Source organism: Macaca mulatta, chromosome 7, assembly GCF_049350105.2.
Source record: "Macaca mulatta isolate MMU2019108-1 chromosome 7, T2T-MMU8v2.0, whole genome shotgun sequence".
Classification (NCBI taxonomy): domain Eukaryota; kingdom Metazoa; phylum Chordata; class Mammalia; order Primates; family Cercopithecidae; genus Macaca; species Macaca mulatta.
Genome location: NC_133412.1, coordinates 163,970,654 through 163,993,462, shown reverse-complemented (window position 1 = coordinate 163,993,462; position 22,809 = coordinate 163,970,654). Strand labels below are relative to the sequence as shown.

The 22,809-nt window shown below is 44.5% G+C and overlaps 1 protein-coding gene across 4 annotated transcripts in view; it reads left to right on the top strand.

Moving 5' to 3' along the window:
- Positions 1-22,809, top strand: part of TTC7B (tetratricopeptide repeat domain 7B) — a 276,351-nt gene that overhangs the window by 67,019 nt on the left and 186,523 nt on the right. For all 4 annotated transcript variants that reach the window (XM_015144366.3, XM_028851745.2, XM_028851741.2 and 1 more), the window contains 2 exons: positions 2,317-2,447; positions 16,948-17,069. In XM_015144366.3, coding sequence (XP_014999852.2) covers positions 2,317-2,447; positions 16,948-17,069 — 253 coding nt within the window. The remainder of the gene's footprint in view (positions 1-2,316; positions 2,448-16,947; positions 17,070-22,809) is intronic.

Here is a 22,809-nt window from a genome sequence, read left to right as displayed (position 1 = left end):
TCAAGGAAGATCACCTGAGCTGCCTTGGTGCCCAGGGATTTTATTAGGGGTCAGTCATATAGGCATGGAGCACCCATGTTACTGACCTTAGTCGGTCTCCAGCCCCTCCAGAGATCAGACTGATACAGCATGGCCATAGTCCTCTGCCTTAAATGACATTGTTAGCATAAACTATCTGGTATGGCTTAAGGCCCCAAATAAACAAAGACACTTGTCAGGTAGGATACTCCGAGGGCTTAGAGTTTTTCTCCCAGGAACTGGTAAGGGCCAGTCCTCCCTTTGGAATGTACAGGGTTTAAACATCCCAAAGCTCTAAGTCAGCCCTTTACTGCACAGATCATGATGGAATTAACTTGGAAATCAGTAAAAGAAAGATCTTGGAAAACTCCCAAATATTTGGAAACTAAATAACACACTTCTAAAGAAGAAAGCAAAAGTTAAATTAGAAAATATTGTGAACTGAATATCAAAATTTGTAGGATGCTGCTAAAGCAGTCCTTACAGAGAAATTGTGGACACTAGATACCTATATTAGGAAAGAAAAAAGGTCCAAAATTAATAATTTCCACCTCAAGAAACTAGAATAGGAAGTGCAAATAAAGCCCCATGTATTCAGGAGAAAGGACATAATAAAGATCAGAGTGGAAATAAATGAAATCGAAAACAGAAGGATAGAGAAAAATCAATGAAACCAAAGTCAATGAAATCAAGAAATCTTTACTGAGAATTTCATTAAAATTGGCAAACCTCTGATATTAGGAAGAAAAGATAGAAATTGCCAATATCAGGAATGAGGGAGGTGCCATCTACTAGAGATTCTACAGGTACTAAAGGATTATGGAATATTATGGACAGCTCTCTACCAATAAATTTGACAACTCAAAAGAAATGGACAAACTATTTGGAAGATATAAACTACTAAAGCTCACTCAAGAAGAAAGAGATAATCTGAATGACCCTATATCAAAGAAATAGAATTTGTAATTGAAAAGCTGCCCATAAAGAAAACTCCAGGTCCAGATGGCTTTACTGGTGAATTCTATCAAATATTTAAATACAAAATAATATCAATTCTACACAAACACTCTCAGAAAATCAAAGGAGAGGGAATATTTCTCAAGTCATTTTGTGAGGTTAGTATTTACCTGATATCAAAACCAGGTACGGAGGCATTTCAAGGAAACTTTAGGCAAATAGTCCTCAGAAACATAAATGACAAAATTTGAGGCCAGGCACGGTAGCTCACACCTGTAATCCCAGCACTTTGGGAGGCTGAATCAGGCAGATCACCTGAGGTCAGGAGTTCGACACCAGACTGGCCAACATGGTGAAACCCCATCTCTACTAAAAATTAAAAAAAAAAAAAAAAATTAGCCAGGCATAGTGGAATGCACCCGTAGTCCCAGCTACTTGGGAGGCTGAGACAGGAGAATCGCTTGAACTCAGGAGGTGGAGGTTGCAGTGAGCTGAGGTTGCGCCGCTGCACTCCAGCCTGGGTGACAGAGTGAGACTACATCTCAAAAAAAAAAAAAAAAAAAAAAAAAAACTGAAGGCAAATTTTAACAAATCAAATACAAAAATATAAAAAAGGATAATTCATCTGGCCAAGCGGTGTTTTCGCTGCGAAAGGAAGGTTGGTTTAACATTCGATGATCAGTCAATGTAACTTACCACCTTTAAAAACTAAAAGTGAAAAAGCTATATGATTATCTCAATGAACATGGAGAAAGGATTTGAGCAAATCCAACATTGATTCTTGATAGAAACTCTCAGCAAAATTGGTGTAGAAGGCACCTTCCTCAACCTGGTAAAGGGTGTCTAAGACAAACTTATAATCTCAAACTTAATGCTTTCTGACTGAATGTTTTCTCCCTAAGATCAGGAATAAGATAGGGATATTTATTCTCACCACTTTTTCTTTCTTCTTCTTCTTTTTTTTAATGAAAGACAGGGTCTCCATCTGTTGCCCAGGCTGGAGTACAGTGGTGTGGTCATGGCTCACTGCAGTCTGGAACTACTGGGCTCAAGCGATCCTCCCACCTCAGCCTCCCAAGTAGCTGGGATCGCAGGTGTGCGCCACCACGGCTGGCAGTTGCTGTCGCCACTTCTATTCAACATAGTACTGGAGATTCCTGCCAGTGCAATAAGGCAATCAATAGAAATAAAAAGCATCCAGATTGAAAAGGAGGACGTAAACTGTCTATTTGCAAACAACATGATATTCTACAACCATCTTCTGGCCCTCTAGAGCAATATTTAAAAATGAAGTCTTATGAAAAAAAACTCACTCAGTTTTTGTGTCTGATTTTTTTTAAGGACTTTGTTTGGAGAAGCTGCCTATTTCTTCTTCTACCAGTAATCTCCATGTGGACCGGGAACAGGATGTCATCACCTGTTATGAGAAAGCAGGGGACATCGCACTCCTGTACCTCCAAGAGATAGAAAGGGTAAGTGAGGACCATGTGTTTGTTCCTGATAACTTTTTCCCCCGAATCAGATAGGGGACAGCTGTGATTAATCTCTAGGAAGCTTTCAACTTGTCTGTCTCTCTGTGCAAAGCTTCACTTGTACTCCTTAAAGCCAAGGAGAGGATGGTAGTGATTGCTGTACCTTATGAAAAATAGATGGTTGGGCCGGCGTGGTGGCTTACGCCTGTAATCCTAGCACTTTGGGAGGCTGAGGCGGGTGGGTCATCTGAGGTCAGGAGTTCAAGACCAGCCTGGCCAACATGGTGAAACCCTGTCTCTACTTAAAATACAAAAATTAGCTAGGTGTGGTGGCGGGCATCTATAATCTCAGCTACTTAGGAGGCTGAGGCAGGAGAATTGCTTGAACCAAGGAGTTGGAGGTTGCAGTGAGCCAAGATTGCACCACTTCACTCTAGCCTGGGCAAAAGAGCTAAACTCAATCTTACAAAAAGAAAGGAAGAGAGAGAGAGAGAGAGAGAGAGAGAGAGAGAGAGAGGGAGGGAGGGAGGGAGGGAGAGAGAGAAAGAAAGAAAACTAAATGGTTCAGTGTTTGCGAAGCATTTTAGCATCCTCTGAGCAGAAATGACAGTGTGCGTCTGTTCATACCTTCAGCATCCTGAAGCTGGCCAGCCACCCCTGTTTTCCTAATAAAATGGGTTGAGCTTCATTTGTACTTGTATGAACTATGCCAAGATCTGTTCGTCTGGGGTTTGGGAGGCTTTACCTTGACAGATGTGGCTAAGGTCTGCTGGGGATGTGGACCAAAGTGGACTGAGCTGAGTATGTCAAGTATCCCTGGAGACCATCAGGGATGGTCTGCTCTCAGCCGTCAGCGCTTCACCTGTGGTATGGGTGATGGAAAAGAGCAGCTGACAAGAGGGCCTCTGAGCAGAGAACGAGTGAGCTCGGGGCTCTGAGCTCGCAGCCTCAGACAGAGGAGGTTGGAGGCTGGAAGCTGGATGGGGCCAGGGTGATGGAGGCAACATGCCTGTTTCAGATTCTCATCTTTGGGTTCTGCTCTTTACTAAGTTTCTTCACCTCTTAGCCTCGGTTTTTCCATCCATAAAAAGAACATAATCATAGTTCCTACTTCATGAAGTTTTTGTGAGGATTATATAAGGTCTTGTGAATAAAGGCACTTAGCCCAGATTCGGGAACATATTGGATTCTTGGTAAATGTCACTTATTTTTATTAATAACAATAGCTCCTAGCAGTTGCTGTTGCTGGCAGTGTTTCCTGGCGTTCTCACCAAGGACACTGCTATTGACCCCTTCAGACCCAGAGATGTACCCTACGAGAGTGTTGGAAGTGATTAGAAATCCTGTGAGACTTTGACAATGATTGGAGGTCTTGTTTTCCAGCAATTTTCTGGGCTCCTTGTTTTTATAAGGATTAGAATAGAGAGAGACTGCCAGAGTCTCCCTAGCTTTTGTTACTTTATAAATGAACAGACAGGAAGTAACTATTTTTCATAAATCGTGTTGTCATGTGTTGGTGCATATGATGTGCATCAGAATTGCCTTTTTAGGAGGCAGGGAGATGAGAGTGAGAATCACAGCAGGAGAGGTGGAAAGAGTGATGGGAATAACATTTGACCTGGCCTCAACCAGAATGGATTATAAGCCATGGTTTAAGATATCTGGGAATTCAGGAAGATACATGTCTGTCTTGCCAAAATTATGTTCTATCAGAAGGTTGCTATGAGAAGAGAATTTGTTGTTGTTGTTATTCAGAATTTATGATATGAGCTTTAAAGGAATGATCATCTAGGCTGCTTAAAAAACCCCCATTATTTCCACTGTCTGCCTCCTTGATGGCCCATGTTTGGCAGTGGAGAAGTCTGCTTATCCCAACTGAGCTGTTCCCGCTGACTACACAGTCCTGGCCACTTAGGGCCCTATCTTGCTGCTTACTCTCCACTGTTGTCCAGCCCTGTCACTTTGGAGCCGTCTTCTCCTGGCTGGGAGAAAGGAGGCTCATCTGTTACATATGTCTGTAGTGATGTAGGAATTGGTAGATCTGAATACACTTCTGTTATGTTCACTCACAACGCCCCATTCAGTGCTGGGTTCTTCAGCAGGACCATGAAGGAGACTTGTATAGTTGTAGGATTTAAAAGAAATCCTTTTCTTTGATTTTGGGGAAATGGTGATCATAGGATGTGGATTTTGAGAAGAAACTTGAGGTCTACAAAGGGAGAGCCCAGGCACACACAGAAAGTTAGGCCTAAAACTAGTTTTAGAACACAACTCACATGACACCTAGTTTAGTGCTGGCTCACTTCATTTTCCCAGGCAGCTGCAAACAAAGAAAAAGCATGTCATTTCACCACACTCTTACTTAGAGAAAGTGCTCAGTAAGGCTGGGTGTGATGGCTCATGCCTGTAATCCCAGCACTTTCAGAGGCTGAGGGAGGAGGATCACCTGAGGCCAGAAGTTTAAGATCAGCCTGGTCAACATAGTGAGACCTTGTCTCTACAAAAAAAGAAAGAGAGAGAGAAAGAGAGAGAAAGAAAGAAAGGAGGGAGAGAAGGAGAGACAGAGAAAAGAAAGAGAAAGGAAGGAGGGAGGGAGGAACGGAGGGAAGGAGAGAGAGAGAAAGAAAATAAAAGAAAGAAAGAAAAGAAAAGAGATTAGCTAGGCATGGTGGCACGTGTCTGTAGTCCCAGCTACTTGGGAGGCTGAGGTGGGAGGATTGCTTGAACCCAGAAGTTTGAGGCTGCAGTGAGCTATGATTGAATCACTGCACTAAAAAAAAAAAAAAAAAAAAAAAAAAGTCAATAAGTGTGTTTTATTTGATCAAGTAAGCTTTAGCTTTTGGTAGCATTTGGGAAGCAGCTTCTTTAGCCTAAGGTTAAATCTCAGCATAGTTATGTGATTTTCAAATTTCTGGCTCTGATTTTTCAGCATGAGTTTTCTTTTTTGGGAAACCAGTTTGGACCTCCCCAGATTTCAGCAAGCTGAGATATTAGCAATGAGAGAGATTGAATGAACCCAACATCTATTTTGACTGTAGTAAGTACTCAAGAAATTAACTGTTGATTAAGCAGAAGGTTAGCGGGGAGAATAACCTTCCTTAGGTGACCAACGGGCTTGGTGGAAGTTCGCAGGTTTTTATGTGGCAAGATGGTTGTGTGCTATGCAAGAGATACTTGATTGGCCTTTTTCTTTTTTTAAATTTTGAACTTAATTGACTTAATTTTGAACTCAGTAAGAATTATGTTGAATTGAAAACAGAAAAGGGAATGGAATCTGATAAAAGCCTTGAGCAAGCCAAGGCAAATAGGGCTTTGTTCTGGGAGCAGCCCTGCCAGGTAATCACACACGCTGTTCTGTTTGCTCTGCTGGGCGGAGGCGGCCTCTCCATGGTGCCCTGTCACTTCCCTGCCATTCTGGAGTGAAGAAACTTCTGCTTGCTGGGGACCTTGGGCATTTTATTTGTTAGTACTGGCTTTGAACTTTATTCACTAGCAAGAGTAAAATTTGGGGAGGATTTTTGGAGACAGCCGGGGGTGTTGTGACCAGTGACTTTTCATAATGGTGCTTCTGAGGGAGTGCTGTTCTTTGGGTTCCTCTGGTAGTGGGGATGTTCAGTGATGTTCTGAGTTGTTGGTTTCCTGAAGGGCAGTGACACTTCAGAACGAGGACTGACTGATGTCTCCTCGAAGCAGCTGACAGAAGCTGTGGGAGGCTGCAGAGCACTGCGGGGAGTGATTGTCAGTGTTGGGACCCTGGCCTTGCCCCATTTAGCTGTGGGACTTTGGGCAGGTTGCTCAGCCTCTCTGTATCTCAGGATCCTCGTCTGTAAAACTGTAGTCCTAGTTGCCATGAGGCTGCTGTGAGGTGAGGTGGGTTAACTTATGTGCCTCCCAGCACATTGTCAGCGTGCAGTGAACGTCAGCTCTCTTGCTCTTATCTGTTCCTGTGTCACCTGGCTGTAGAATCTTTCTTAACTTCGGACAATTTCAGATATTTAGGTTAAAATCTAGAATATTATAAACATACTATTTTGTTAAAAAGGTTAAAGAGGCCAGGTGTGGTGGCTCACACCTGTAATCCCAGCACTTTGGGAGGATGAGGTGGGCAGGTCACCTGAGGTCAGGAGTTTGAGACCAGCCTGGCCAACATGGTGAAACCCTGTCTCCACTGAAAATACAAAAATTAGCTGGGCGTGGTGGCAGAAGCCGGTAATCCCAGCTACTTGGGAGGCTGAGGCAGGAGAATTGCATGAACCCAGGAGGCGGACATTGCAGTGAGCCGAGATTGCACCACTGCACTCCAGCCTGGCCAACAGAGTGAGACTCCATCTCAAAAAAATAAAAAATAAAAAAAGTTAAATAATTTCAGGGGAATGTTTACGCAATAATTTTTTCATGAGAATTTGCCTTTCCTTTCTTGTGCTGAAGCCAGTGGAACAACGTTTTGCCTGGAGTCCCCGTGTCTGGACTTCTCTGTTCACTCCTGGTCATTTGACCTTGGTTTGTTTCTTATGCTTCCAGGGCGGGGCTCATTCTGCCTGACTTGCCTGGTTTCCTGGGGCGAGAGAAGTGGCCCTTGCTGAGCGCACCAGCATGTGCCAGGCAGGACCTAGGAGCTTTCCAGGTGTTCCTCTGCCCTCTGGTTCCAGACACAGAGGCGGGGCCAAGAAAATGGGAATAAAGGAAAGCTGTGTGCATCAAAGATTTGTTTAATGTTGTTTTTGTTATATCAGAGTCACAGGGAAACCTGCGAATAGTCTCTGATAGTTTGTTTTCTGAAGGGGAATAACAGATACACTACCCCTAAAATCGAGCAAATAAAATAATTTAACCAAATAAGTTACATTAGAGCAGATAGAATTAGAAATGGCATAGGATGGCCTTGATTAGTTTATCTTCAAATGATAGCATTATGCCAACCGTAAATAAAGTTATCTGCCCCGCAAGGAGCTTCTAGTGGTGCAGTGATGGGAATAAAGATGACTTCACCCTTGGATATCATAATATGAGCCCTGCTGTTGGCAGATGAAATAATCCTGTCTCTGTCCTTTGCACGCATCAGCCAACCAGCTGGTTATGGCTCTCTTGAGCAGGAGTAGAGCCAGGGTGGAACTTGACCTTCTGCTGACGTTCATTTCTCTACACCCTATTTTAGAAAAGAAGTTAATGCTAAGTTATGGGGTACCCATAACATTTTATTGGCTGTTTTAGTGCTAAAGTTTCTAGAAGAAACACCAGGTCCCCAAATATTACAGTGCCCCACCTAGATTTCACTGGCAGCCTGGCCATGCCTTGAGTGGATTATGTTCTCCTGGCAGGAGGGACTTGCAGTGATGTTGCTGAGGTGTTGGATTCTGAACTGGATTAGATGCAGGATTCTGAACTGGATTAGATGCAGGTTACTGCAGGTCTTGAACTGGAACCAGGCGTCCTAGGAAAAGCACTCGGTGCTGCTGCTGAGAAAGGCGGAGCTGTGTCTCTAGAGGGCCAGGTGATTGTGCTTCTGATTTTAAAATGTGAGACATTAAAGAAAAGGCCGATGCCTCCTTTCCTTCCCATTTCAGGCCTACCTTTTCACTCAGGCCGAAGCCAGAAGGGGACAGTTCATAGCTTGATGTAATATTTCCTTCAAGAGATGTCCAGAAACTGACTGGCTAGGCAGGTACTTCTGCTCTAGGCACTTCTGACTTTGAGCCCTTTATCTGGGAGCCTGGATTAGGAGGCTACCACACAGTGAAAACTGAGTTGGGAGAGTCTGGATACCAGGCAAGAGCAGTTGCTTATTTTAATTTTTGTATATTTCCTGTCTGTGTTTTCTTGTTTTGTTTTGTTTTGAGGCAGGGTTTCGCTCGGTCGCCCAGGCTGGAGTGCAGTGGTGCGATCTTGGCTCACTGCAGCTTCAACCTCGCAGACCGAAGAAATCCTCTTACCCCAGCCTCCCAAGTAGCTGGGACCACAGGCACACACCACCATGCCCAGCTAATTTTCTTATTTTTGTAGAGATGAGGTCTGTCTGTGTTGCCCAGGCTGGTCTCACATGTGTGGCCTCTGCAATATGATGAACCTATTGTTGCGTTTAAGCTGTTGTAAATAATGCTTCCACGCCAACTTCCTTCGGGTTGCTTTTTCTCTTGCTTTACGTTATTCCCTAAGGACAAATTCTCAGCCTTGAGGAATGTTTTACTATTCTTGTTACTACGTATTGTGTCCAGTTGCTTTCTACAAGTTACACTAACCTCTTTTTTTTTGAGCCGGAGTTTCGTTCTTGTCTCCCAGGCTGGAGTGCAATGGCGTGGTCTCAGCTCACTGCAACCTCCGCCTCCCGGGTTCAAGCGGTTCTCCTGCATCAGCCTTCCAAGTACCTGAGATTACAGGCACCTGCCACCATGCCCGGCTTATTTTTGTATTTTTAGTAGAGACAGGGTTTCACCATGTTGGCCAGGCTGGTCTGGAACTCCTGACCTCAGGTGATTCGAGACCTTGGCCTCCCAAAGTGCTGGGATTATACGCATGAGCCACTGCACCTGGCCTCTACTAATTTCTTCTACCTATGACCGTATAGGAGAGTAGTGGTTTCTTTGCAACCTTGACAGGCCTGCTATTGTTTAAAAGTTATTTTACCAAAATTGCTAGAGAAAAATGGTACTTTGCAAGTTTAGTTTACATTTTTTCGATTACCAGTGAGGTTGAAATTTTTTTTATACTAGTTATATTACTAGTAGTATATACTAGTTATATACTAGTTATATTTCTATTTTCTTTTCTCAAAAATAGCATCACTGTTACCATATGATTCACCCATTTAAATCGTTCACTGGTTTTCAACATATTTCCAGAGTTCAGTAACCATCACCAATATTTAATTCCAGATTTTCATCACCTCAGAAAGAAACCTTGCACTCATTAGCAGTCAATCCCCATTTTATGTCCAGCCTCCCCAGCCCTAGGCAACTATTAATCTGCTGTCTTTCTCTGTAGATTTGCATATTCTGGACATTTCATAGAAATAGAATCATATGTCGGGTACAGTGGCTCACGCCTGTAATCCCAGCACTTTGGGAGGCCGAGGCGGGTGGATCACAAGGTCCGGAGTTCGAGACTAGCCTGGCCCATATGGTGAAACCCCGTCTCTACTAAAAATACAAAAATTAGCCGGGTGTGATGGTGGGCACCTGTGATCCCAGCTACTCAGGAGGCTGAGGTGAGGCAGGAAAATTGCTTGAACCGGGAGGTGGAGGTTTCAGTGAGCTGAGATTGTGCCACTGCACTCCCGCCTGGGCGACAGAGAGAGACTGCATCTCAAAAAAAGAAAAGAATACAATCATACAATATATGATCTTTTATGACTGGCTTCTGTGGCATAGCATCATGTTCTGAAAATTCATTCATGTAGTAACATGTATCAGTACTTTGTTTCTTTACATTGTTTAAATCATTGTGCCATTGTGTGGATATGTGCTATGTTGTATTTATCCATTCACCAATTCATATGCATTTGGGTTGCTTTTACTTTTTGGCTATTATGAATGATGCTGCTATAAATATTTGTATGCAGGTTCCTGTGTAGACATATGTTTTCAGTTTTCTTCAGTATATTTACCAGTGGAATTTCTGGGTCATGTGGTAACTTTATGTTTAACCCTTTTTTGTCTGCTTATCCTTTTTGTCTAATTTTTGGAAGTTGTTTTTCTTACAGTTTGAATAAACTATGTCATAAGTATGTTAACTCTTTATCATATTTGCTCTGAATATTTTCCTAACCAGTAATTTTCCATGTTTAAGTTGCTTATAAATTTTGAATCTGTATATAGTTGAATCTGGTTATCTTTTTAATTATATTTTATTTTACTGTTTTTAAAACTTGAATGTTGGAATAAACCTCTCTAGGATTTGATAATTTTCAACCATTTTCCATATATATGTATGTGTGTGTGTATATATATATACACTTTTTTTTTGTTTTAAAGAGACAGGGTCTTGCTCTGTTGCTCAGGTTAGAGTGTAGTGGCATGATCATAGCTTGCTGCACCCTCAAACTCCCGGGCTCAAGAGGTCCTCCTGTCCCTCCTGCCCCAGCCTCCCAGTTAACTGGGACTACAGCCGCATGCCACTGTGTCCGGCCTCTTTTTAAATTTTTTGTAGAGACAGGTTCTCACTTTGTTGTCCAGGCTGGTCTTGAACTCCTGGCTTCAAGTGATCCTCCTGCCTTGGTCTCCCAAAGTACTGTGATTACATGCATGAGCCACCAAGCCTGGCCCCATTTCCCACTCGCGCCCCCCGCCTTTTTTTTTTTTTTTTAGTATTTTTAGTAGAGACCGGGTTTCACCATGTTGGCCAGGCTGCTCTCGAACTCCTGACCACGTGATTCACCCATCTTGGCCTTCCAAAGTGCTGTGATCACAGGCACCGTGCCTGGCCTCCTCCCCCTTTTTAAAAAAAAAAAAAAAAAAACACAATTTTTTCACTATGTGCAGAGAAACCTTTAAAAACAAAAACAAACATACAAAAACTTTTAATTTCCAAATATAGTTGGGGTTCATTTTGGTATATATATATATAGCTCTAAATTAATTTTTCCCAATTAAAATTAAAATTTCCCAAATTCCCAAATTTCAGTGCTACTTTAAGATGATCTTTCCTTTTCATATTTTCTGTCATATATTTTTAGTCATTCGGTAAAATTCTGGATACTACAGTAATTTCTGGCTTTTTAATTTTGTTGCACTAATCTGTGTTGTACCAACATGACACTGTTTAATACACATTTCTTTATGGTAGGTTTTAACATTTAAATGATTAGTAACTACTCATTACTTTTAATTTTCAGATTATCCTTTGTTCTTATCTCATTCTAATACTGCCAGATAAATTTTAGAATAATTTTGTTAAGTTCAAGAAAAATCCTTTTGGGATTTGGTTGAATTTTTAATTCCATACATTAATTTGGAGAATTATGTTTAGTCTCCTGTCATCTATGACCCTCTTCCTATTTTGTGAATATTTTTTGTTCTATAGACTTTAGTAGGTTTTTTAAAAAAAATTATTTTAAAAAAGTGATGAGGTTTCAGTGTGTTGCCCAGGCTGGTCTCGAACTCTGGACCTCAAGCGATCCACCCACCTTGGCCTTCCAAAGTGCTGACATTACAGGTGTGAGCCACTGCACCTGGCCAGTAGGTGGTTTTATTCTCAGATCTTTTCTAGTTTTGTGAAAAGGTTTTTTTTTTTTTTTTTTTTTTTTTTTTGAGACAAGGTCTCACTCTGTCACCCCGGCTGGAGTGCAGTAGTGTGATCATAGCTCACTGCAACCTCAAGCTCTTGGACTCAAGCAATCCTCCCACCTCAGCCTCCCCAGTAGCTTGGACTACAGGTATACACCACCACACCTGGCTAATTGTAAACATTTTTGTAGAGATGAGGGTCTCACCATCTTGCCCACACTGGTCTCAAACTCCTGGTCTCAAGCAATCCACCTTTCTTGGCCTCTCAAAGTGTTGGGATTATAGGCGTGAGCCACTGTGCCTGGCCTGGATCATTTTGAAATTATATTTTAACATATAAGAATGCCTGTGATGTTTTAATTCACTTGCACAATCATGTATTGAGTGCCTTCCATGTTCTGGATACTGTTTGACTGCAGGGGCACTAGAATGGGTATGGCACAGAGCCTTCCCTTAAGTGGTTCACGCCTGTAATCCTAGCACTTTGGGAGGCCGAGGCGGGCGGATCACCTGAGGTCGGGAGTTCAAGACCAGCCTGGCCAACATGGTGAAATCCCGTCTCCACTAAAAATATAAAAATTAGCTGGGTGTGGTGGCACATGCCTGTAATCCCAGCTACTTGGGAGGCTGAGGCAGGAGAATCAGTTGAACCCGGGAGGTGGAGCTGCAGTGAGCTGAGATTGTGCCACTGTACTCTAGCCTGGGTGACAGGAACTCCATCTCCAAAATAAACAAATAAATAAATAAATAAAAATTAAAAAAGAAGCTCATGAGGACACAGGTCCTTAGCCAGGAGTAGTGCTGCGGTGGGAAGTCTCAGAGAACTCTGGGAGCTCCAGAAAAGGCCTTGGGCCAGTGTGGGAGTTCAGGGATGTCTCCTGGAAGAGATGACACCTGAGCAACATCTTGAAGGCTGACAAGGATAGCAGTGTTGAGGATGGCAAGGATGGTGGTTATTGTCCACAATACTGAACTCTTCTATAGAAACAGAGCTGATGCTTTTCAAAGAATGATAGTAGTCATAGCTCATTGCAGCCTGTGGATCTATGCGGTGGAATGATTTTCGTCGTTGTTTCCTCCTTTCTTTTTTGGAGACAGAGTCTCGCTCTGTTGCTCAGGCTGGTGTGCAGTGGCACAATCTTGGCTCACTGTAATCTCTGCCTCCCAGGTTCAAGCAGTTCTCATGCCTCAGCCTACTGAGTAGCTGGGTCTACAGGCATGCGCCACCACACCTGGCTAAGTTTTTGTATTTTTAGTAGAGACGGGGTTTTGCCATGTTGGCCAGGCTGGTCTTGAACTCCTGAGCTCGAGCAATCCACCCACCTCAGTCTCCCACAGTGCTGGGATTATAAGCATGAGCCATCACTCCTGTCCTGTTTCCTCCTTTCTAATATTTTCTGTCTTATCTCTCTCATGCCTTATTACCATAATTTATAAAATGATGTTAAGAAATAAAGATTTTTATTTTGCTTCTATTTAAAGATAACTCTTTAATATATCTCCATTAAGGATTATACTATTTGTACAATAATGTATAATATTTGTTCATGCAGTTAATGTAGCTCCATTAAGGATTATAATATTTGCATAATAATATATAATATTTGCTCATGAAGTTTCTCATTTGCAATTCAACCTTGTGAGGTAGGTATTATTATCCCCGTTATATAGATGAGGGCAGTGAAGGTCTGTGAGGTCAGAGGTGTTGTCCTAAGTCCATGAATGGTGGGTGAGCAGTGTCAGAACCAGACCTCGCGCCTTGGTCTTTTGACTGAAATCTTCGACCCCTTCCCCCGTGCTTCCTCGGTCATTGGGTACTTGCGTCTGCCAGAGCCAGCTGCGCTTGTTAAGGACGCTTGTTGGCAGTCTCCTCACTGGAAGTGTTTATCCACAGAACAAGTGGTGGCTTCAGCACTGCCAAACAATGCTTCTGCCCAGGCCCATGTGTTGGAGTCTTTTTGTGAGAAAGGGATTAAGTTCAAGATGCTTAGACTTCAGTGTCAGCCCTGAGCTGTGCTAGTCCCTCCGAAGCTTCTCTTGCATCTTTCCCATTCTTCCCATTTATAACCTTAAGCCACCTCCTGGCTGCCCTTGTGTTTTGGACTTTGCTCTGCAAGCAGACACAGATGAAGGGGAAGGAGCTGGGCTGTGGAGTCAGGGGGACCTGGATTTCTGCACCAGCTCCACCGCTCTCAAGCCACACGATTCGGGCACCTCACTCGGTGGAGCCGTCTCCATTTCCCATCTGGTAAAGAGAGGATAATGGTGTGTATCTCGGTGGGTTTTTGTGGAGGAATACATGAGATAGCCACGTACCCACATGGTGCCTAAGACACAGTGGGTTACTTTCCTGTTGCCTTTTCTCTGCATTTATGATTGGCCTTGAAAATTTATTCATTTTCTATGTATATTGAATGCTTATCCTGCGCTAGACACTGCAGTAGACACTGGGTAAGTAAAATAGGCGAGCCCTCTGACTGTGGAATTTGTAGCACAGTGGAGACAGTCAGTCAGAAATCAAGTGAAGAAATAACAATGCCAAATGCAATGAAGGAATAGGAAAGGACGCTGTGGGCAGGCGAATAGGGCAGACTTCCTTCATGCTGGTTGTTAGAAAAGGCTCGCTTCCTTTGGAGGAAGCAAGAAGCAGAAGCAAGCTGATGTCTGAGAGATGAGAAAGAGGAAAAAGAGCCTAAGAGCAACAAGATCCAGATTGGATCATGAAAAATTATTCAGGAGCCAGGCGCAGTGGCTCATGCCTGTAATCCCAGCACTTTGAGAGGCGGAGTCAGTTGGATTGCTTGAGCTCAGGAGTTCAAGACCAGCCTGGGCAACATGGTGAAACCTCATCTCTACAAAAAATACAAAAATTAGCCGAGTGTGGTGGCACACACCTGTCGTCTCAGCTACTTGGGAGGCTGAGGTGGGAGGATCATTTGAGTCTGGGAAGTTGAGGCTGCAGGGAGCCATGATCATGCCACTGCCCTCCAACTTGGGTGACAGAATGAGACTATAAATATATACATATATATGTGTGTGTGTGTGTGTGTGTGTGTGTGTGTGTGTGTATGTGTATGTGTGTGTGTGTGTGTATATATATATATATTCAGGCTGCTTATAAAGAGTGAGGGAAATAGGGAAGCAAGAGAGGATGTGGAGACTCCATTCAGGAGGCTGCTATAGAAATCTGACAGGAAGTCCTGGCAGCTCAGATGAGGTAATGGTAGTAGAAATGGATAGTCACAGACATAGTTGAGAAATAATTAGGAGGGACAAACTTTCTAAAGTGTAACTTTGGTTACACTTTAGTTCCTTCTGTTAAATTTAACTAAATTAAATATAATGGTTTAAATTTAAAACTAGCATATATAACATGATCTCATTTTTTTTTGTAAAATGATTTTTGTCTTTCTCTGCTTGATACATGCGTCCACAAAGATATCTGGATTGTCGTTCAATAAATGTTAACTGTGGTTATTTTTGTGTGATGGAATTGTGAGGTGATTTTTTTATTTTCTTTTTTGTGCCGTACTGAATTTTTTGCTTTAAAATAATCATGGCATGTCAAAATTAAAACTATGCTAAAAAGCAAATGAAGGATGATTTTTAAAAGTTTCCGTGCTGGACCTCCAAGTGCAGCAGTTGGATACGTGAGTCTGAAATTCACAGAGAAAGTCTTGACTACAGCTATAAACTTGGGCGTTGGCAGCATACTGATGATTTTGAGGCTCTTAGGGATGGATGTGGTCATCTCAAGAGACCTAAGAGAGAAAGGCGTGTGGCTTGGATGGCGCCGCGTGCATCTCTGGCACGTGACGGATGAGTGGAGGAGCCTGTAGTGGGTGGAAATGAGGTTCCCAGAGAGGAGGAACTCCCGGAGAGTCGGGGGTGCAGAGCTGAGGGCTAAGTCAGGACGGAGCTGGGCAATTTCTATAAGATGCTGGGATCCGGTTCACAAGCTAGGGCTGCCCACCTCATTCCTCAATGTCTTGTTTATCATGTACCTTCTACCTTTCTTTTCCCCAAAGCTTGCGGGTTAGGGAGCTAGCAATTACTTTCACTCTGTTTGGAGACTAAGGTTTCAAGACCTCTAGGATGTTTGGGGTTTGGCAAACAACGGGGTCTTTTGAAGAGCTGCTGACTCTCAGCAAATATAGACAGCATGCTTGGAGAACATTGGTTTTTACGTGAGCCACAAGTAGGCTTTCCGCTGAGAAATACTTCGACTTGTGAATTTAAAGAGAGTAGCAGCAGGCAGGCGGCAGTGGCTCACGCCTGTAATCCCAGCACTTTGGGAGGCCGAGGCAGGCGGATCACGAGGTCAGGAGATCGAGACCATGGTTAACACGGTGAAACCCCGTCTCTGCTAAAAATACAAAAAAAAAAAAAAAATTAGCCAGGTGTGGTGGCGGGCACCTGTAGTCCCAGCTACTTGGGAGGCTGAGGCAGGAGAATGGCGTGAACCTGAGAGGCGGAGCTTGCAGTGAGCCGAGATTGCACCACTGCACTCCAGCTTGGGTAACAGAGTGACACTCCATCTCAAAAAAAAAAAAAAAAAAAGAGAGAGTAGCAGCTACATGTTTATGCTTCAGTATACCCAACCCAACTTGCAAGTCTTCATCCTGATTAGTTGGCAGTCTTTCTTGCAGGGCTAACAAATTAAACCTTTAAAAACCCCATTATCTGTTGACAAGCTAAGAAGTCAGGTTTGGGGAGACAGGGTGTTTTGCTCAGCTCCCCGCCTTGAGAATGGAGGACTGCTACGCAGCCAACCTCACCAGGTTGCAAAGCTGCAATGTCCCTCAGCTCTGGAGCCTGGCGAGTCTGCCCTTTTCTGGTTGATTCCAGGGCTAGTGTGGATCACAGCACTCATCAGCTCATCTTGGAGCTCATCAAGCTCATGCAGGGTGGCAGCTGCAGTCTGCCCTTTGCTAGGACCTGCTTCTGTGTCCCCCAGCCTTCCTGTCAGTATCCTGGCCTTCAGCAGGGCCTCTCCACCTCTAGTGCTTCTCATGGCACCACCTGCTCATCAGGACCCCCCAGTCTTCAGCTCTCGGTACCAGGAGGGCCCTGTGTGCCCCTGGGTTGCTTGGCTGCTTCCTGTCTAGTAGAACCATTCTCTCTGCTTTTCTAATACTTGCACTTCTACACTTGTGCCTCTGCACTGATATTTGCGTGAGGAAGTTGGTTTTTTAGGTCGTGCAGTGCATTTAGAGATAGGGTTTGAAGGAAGTAGGCTTGGATGTGCATCTGATTAGTTTTCCAATTTTCTCCCCTTCTAGGTAATACTTTCTAATATTCAAAACAGAAGCCCTAAGCCTGGCCCTGCTCCCCACGATCAAGAACTAGGTTTTTTCCTAGAAACAGGACTTCAGAGAGCCCATGTCCTCTATTTCAAAAATGGGTAAGCCTTCTTCATTTTTTTAATCCACTTCCTAAAGAAGGAAAGTAGAAAGCCTTACAATGCTGTCTCCAGTTTAGTTATCATAATAAAGGAATTTTAAATATGAACTACCATTGGAACTTTTTTTTTTAAAGAATGAACATTGGCTGTTTTTGTCTCTTCTCTACCTGGCTCTCTTGCTTTCCCATGAGATGTGAAGGTGGGAGAAGGGAGGGAGGGAACCCAAGTCACAAGTACGCAGCCCCAAAACCAGTGGGGTTGGCCTGACGGGAGCCACGCCTTCCCACGCCCTCCCTCCATGAATGGCTCTGCACGGGCCTCCCCATTTGTTAAGGAAAAAGTTAATGAATTGGAAATCCTGGTACACAGGAGCATCACCCTTTCAGGGGCTGATCATTCAGGGAATTGAATTTGCCAAATCTCAGCCAGTTTTTATGAAAGTGAGTGTGGCTTTGAAAAGCCTTTTACGAAAGGTTGAAGGACATGAATGGGAGGGACAGCTCTCGAGTGCATTTGATGTTTGTTTTCCTTTTTGTGTTGCTCTTGTGAGAAATGTGCTGATTCTGTTCCAAATCTCTTCAGTTATCCCTTATTTTGACATTGTGCTGCAGGATAGATGTGCATGAAGACCAACAGTAGGTATCTGGTTCCTCTGTAGCACCCCTGTAGGCTTTGCATGGGAGGCCCCTAGAGGCGTATTCCTCTCCTCTAGAGTTAGTCCAGTAGTGCTTTGAATGGCAGAAGGGACCCAAGCCCCAGGCTCTGGAAAAATGAACAATGGAGTTGCTCCTTCTTCATTTTTAGGAGCTTCAAACCTTGGGGTGTAGCTCATGAAACTGGGATTTCATCTGCCTAGTGACCCAGAGCCGCATGCATCTATTTCCCATTAGTTGAAAATAAATGCCTATTTTTCAAGTCCTATTAAACTGCTTGTGAGAGAAGGCCTGCTTTGGTCCAGAGGCCTCTGACTGAGCTCCACATGGCCCACAAAAGGCCGTGACACACCCCCCAAGGTTTGCAGCCGCTCAATGGCCTTGGCATAAAGATGCTTTTGCATTCGATCTCATCTGCCACTGATTGAGATCATTTGAGCAATGGCGCACGTCCCCTAAGCTAAGATGAAGTTCTGTTTTCTTTGCTGTTATAAATAGAAGGAGAAGGGAGGGAACATGGAATATTTTTCTAGTGATGTTGCTTTTCCCTTTTCACGGCAAATGGTGGTCATCACAGAGGAGCTCCCAGCCCTTGCCCTCCTTCTCTCTAACCTGTGTCTGTATGTGTTAATATGGAGGTCCAGACCCAGGAATTAATCTCCCTGGGGGTCCCAGAAGTGCCATACCGGTACGTTCAGTTGAAAATGTTTTGTGTGAGATTAATAAGAGTGGGTTGGATAATTTATTTTCATCTTTGAAGCCTGTTCCTTGGGGAGAAAGGAAGACTACTGGGCCCTGAGACACTGGCTGCCCACTGGAATCCAACTAAAAAATAATGATGAGAGGTCTGCACTAGGTGATGGATTCACGTGCCACGGATTGCTTACTGGCTCATTTCTCATTTTGTTTTACTTTACTCAAGTTCAAGGAAATGCCTGTTGATGTAGCCTTGAGGGACTGCTTAACTTTGAAGCGTTTTCTCTTTTCTTGTCCTCCTGCTCTTCTCTCTGGGCTCTAAAGACCAGTGATGAGATTTTGGGCCAGGTACTGTCACTCTTTTTTTTTTTTTTTTTTTGAGACAGGGTCTTGCTATGTTGCCCAGACTGGTCGTAAACTCCTGAGCTCAAGGGATCTGCCTGCCTCGGCCTCCCAAAGTGTTGGGATTACAGGCGTGAGCCACCACGCCCAGCCCGCTGGGCCAGGTACTCTCAAAGGTCCCTGCTAGCTGCAGTCCCTGCTGCCGCTAGCTCAAGGCTGGGATGGTACAACAGTAGTGAAGAATTACTTTTAGGAGGTGGAGGTGAGGGCCGGTTTGGGGGCCACAGAATGTGGACCAAGGAGAAAAATCATTGGGAGATTTTGAATATGCCAAGTGCTGTCAGGGCTGCTTGATCCATACCAGTGGGCTACTCAGGGCCTGAGGGCCACAGCCAGGGCTCATTTGTCGGTGGATGCCTACAGCAAGCGGGAACAGAATGGAGGTAACTGCTGTCCCTAAGCACCAGCAGCTTCCCACACTTCCTTGTCATGTACTTGCTCCCAGTTGTCTCATTCCTTTTGCTTTTCTGCAGTTTTCTTCTGTGTATCTGGAAGGACATAATGGACGGGATTAACTGATTTTCAGTAGTAGGAAAATACACTAGAGTTTGGCAATAAGAGATGGAATTGATGAAACACAATGTTTTTCTTTAGACATATACTTAAATGTATACTTGGCTTTTTAGTTGTCGTTCCTGAGGACTCACTGAATTACAGTCTTGAATCTGATTCTTCTACAACTCTCCCGTCTTTTCCAGAAGTCACTGCTGAACTGGTGGACTTGGGCATCTCTTTCAGAAAACCTGATGCCAGGACCAGTTCCTAGGCCCCTTCTGATGTGTTAGATCCAAGGGCTGCTTTTCAGTTTGGCTTAAACACTTGTCCTTCATGGTCACTGGTCCTCACAGCGTTGCCACTCCACCGTGTGCAGTGGGCAGTGTGAGCACTATTGCCCCTATTGTTAAGAAAAATTTAGACTCACAGGGGTGTGCCTTGCTGCAGGTCACACAGTTCCTTGGGCTCCAGTCCTTTCATCACTGTGCCACTGTGTGGGAAGTGCTGCCTCTCGGCGTGGAGGGAGTCGATGGGAGGGATTAACTGTCCATCGCCCTCCTTCTGTGAGGGAGCACTTGACCTCCAGGATGGGACATGGCCCAGCCAGTTCCCAGCCTCTATTGGTTTGGTGATTTCTCCTGAGGCTTTCCCTTGGGTCTCACCTACAGCGGTCACAAAGCATCTCTTTCTCCTCCCCCTCCTCCCTCGGCTTCCTTTTCTGGCTCCTCCTCTTCCCTCTCCCACCCCTCTTTTTCTTCTCCTTCCCATCTTTTCCTTCCCCTGCTTCCTAGTTCTTCTCTTCCTGGACTCCCTCTTTCCTTATGAGGCAGGAGAGAACAGCTAGTTGTCATCCTGGCCGGTAACTTCCTCCGCCTCCCAGTCCCAAGTCTCTGGGCGCGGTCCGACTTGGAATGTACCCAGATCCATTTCACATCTATTTCTCTTATCCCTCTGGGTGGCAGCAACAAGCCTGTTAAGGCTGAAAAAAACATCTTGTTGAGGCTCCGCAGAGGGTGAAAGCAGAACAGTAGCCTCAGAGGGCCAGGATTACTGCCTCTGAGGGCTCTAAGTCGCCTCGCCACGGCAAGCGCTTGTGTGAGGGCAGCTCGGGTGCCGGGTTTGGAACCAGCCCTTTCTTCCTCTGGGTCTCAGGTTCTTTATCTGGGTAGTAGAGTGAGTATCACTCACCTCGTAGGGCAGTAGTGAGGAGCAAATAAAAATATAAAAATATACACATGGAAGCACCTCACGGAGTGTCAGGCAAACAGCAGGAGGTAAATTGTGACTTCCAGTGGTGACGATGCCTGGCTGACTTACCAGCTGAAAGTGGGACCAGATTAAGGTCACATCCTGGTTGAAGTGGGAGTTTGTGGAGAAGGAGATGACTGAGCCGGACATTGCCAGGGCTTGGAGGCAGGGCATTTCTTTACAGTGGCTGCTGGCTTAAGGAAATGCTGCTCAAGATGCATAACCATGAGTCTGGATAACATTCTAGTTACTTTCAGAGAAAATAGGTGGGACTGACTGGTCTGACTGCGATAGCACAGGGTATTCATTTCGCAGCCCAGCTAGCAGCAGAGAAACGGCTTCACCCTCGGGTTCCCCTCAGCCTTCTGAGAAGACAATGTTACTCCCTACTTGAGTCATTGCCGCCACAATTGCCAGAGAAGCTTGATTTGGGCATGTCAATCAATTTTGGATTTTTACCTCTTTATAGAATCAAGGTCTTATTCTGTGACCCAGGCTGGAATGCAGTGGTACGATCCTAGCTCACTGCAGCCTTGAACTCCTGGGCTCAAGTGATCCTCCTGTCTTGGCCTCCCAAAGTGTTGGGATTATAGGCATGTGCCACCATGCCCAGCTGGGATGCCAATTAGTTACTGCAGGTTGCTTTAGGAATATTTACCCATCTTTTGTAAACAAAGGGTAGCAAAGCACATTTAAAGTAAACTTGCTTCTTGTTAGCTGTGTCAGGTGTCCTGGGTAAGCAAAACGGATTGTAGTGTGTTTTCACTGGCTTTGAATTGATTTTAATTCAGGTGGGGTGGAGATAAACTGATGCAAAAGGCAAATGACTGTCAGCTGGGAGATGCACCCATGGGGTTGTACCATTTCCTAGGTTACATCCCCGCATGCTGCATGGGAGGCCTTGACTCAGAAAGCAGGAAGTCAGGCAGGGATGGTTCAGACCTTGGGCCCCCCTCAGGTACTTGCAGCCAAGCCAGGGAATAAAGTGGTATGGGAGGGTTTATAATCAAACAAATAGACCACTCATCACCACTATGCATCGACTTTAAAAAGCTTTCAATCTTCCCATATAATCTCTTTGCAATTGTTTAGCCCTGCTCAGTGTAACCTAGACTTAGAAGGCAGGAAAAGGAGTCCAAGAGGCCCTTCTGTGTCCTATGGGCTGCTGAGGAGGGTGCTTCCTGGGCTTATGTCTCAGATACAGCAGCAGCAGCAGCAGCAGCAGACAGGCTCCCATGTCCCATGTGATTGTGGGGAGGTGATCATGGCGAGGGCGCCCGCCAGGACATGAGTGTGCTTTGCTGGATGCAGTTGTCTCTCTGGGTGCTTGAGCAACTTCGCCTTTGTATTCTGGCCTTCCGGAGGTCATCTTCCCTCTTGCAGTGGTAACGTGTTCGCGTTTAAAACTGCACACTACTTTTGACAGTACAAGTCCACTGCAGTGAACGTAAGAGAATTCACACACATTTCCTGTAAGCATTTAATAACCATCACTTTTTTGTACACAACCCTCTTCAAGAGATACAGAGATGAAAAGGAAATGGGCCTTGTCATCTGGGAGATGGTAGAGAAAAGAAAAAAAGGCGAAGACATAAACATTAGTAACTTTAAAGGTTATGACGTGGTTCTATAAAATAATAAACAATGAAAGAACACCTGATCATGTAAGGGAGCTGAAGCTTCCAGGCCCATTTAGTCATGCATGATGCTGTTATCGGCTTGGCTTCTGGGGAGGCCTCAGGAAATTTGCAATCATGATGAAAGGCAAAGGGGGAGCAGGGCCATCACATGGCCAGAGTAGGAGCAAGAGAGCGAGGGCGAAGTGGGGCACCACACACTTTTAAATGAACAGATCTCATGAGAACTCATGCATTATCATGAGGAGTACCAAGGGTGATGGTGCTAAACCATTCATGAGAAATTCACCCCTATGGTCCAGTCACCCCCGACCAGGTCCCATTTCTGACACTGGGGATTACATTTCAATATGAGATTTGGGTAGAGAAACACATCCAAACTGTATCACAGGGCCTACGTGAGGTTGTGGGGACAAGTGGTGAAGAGAAGAGACAAAGCCCCTGCCCTCCTAGAATTCATGGAGAACTGAGTCTCATGGAGAATTAGGAATTAAAATAAGCCGTTTCAGGATAGTCATATGTGTTATCACTGGGGAAGTCCAGGTTGCCACAGAAGCAAACAGGAACGCTGCTCTGCTGGGAGGGCCATGGGATTCGGAAAGGGGAGTG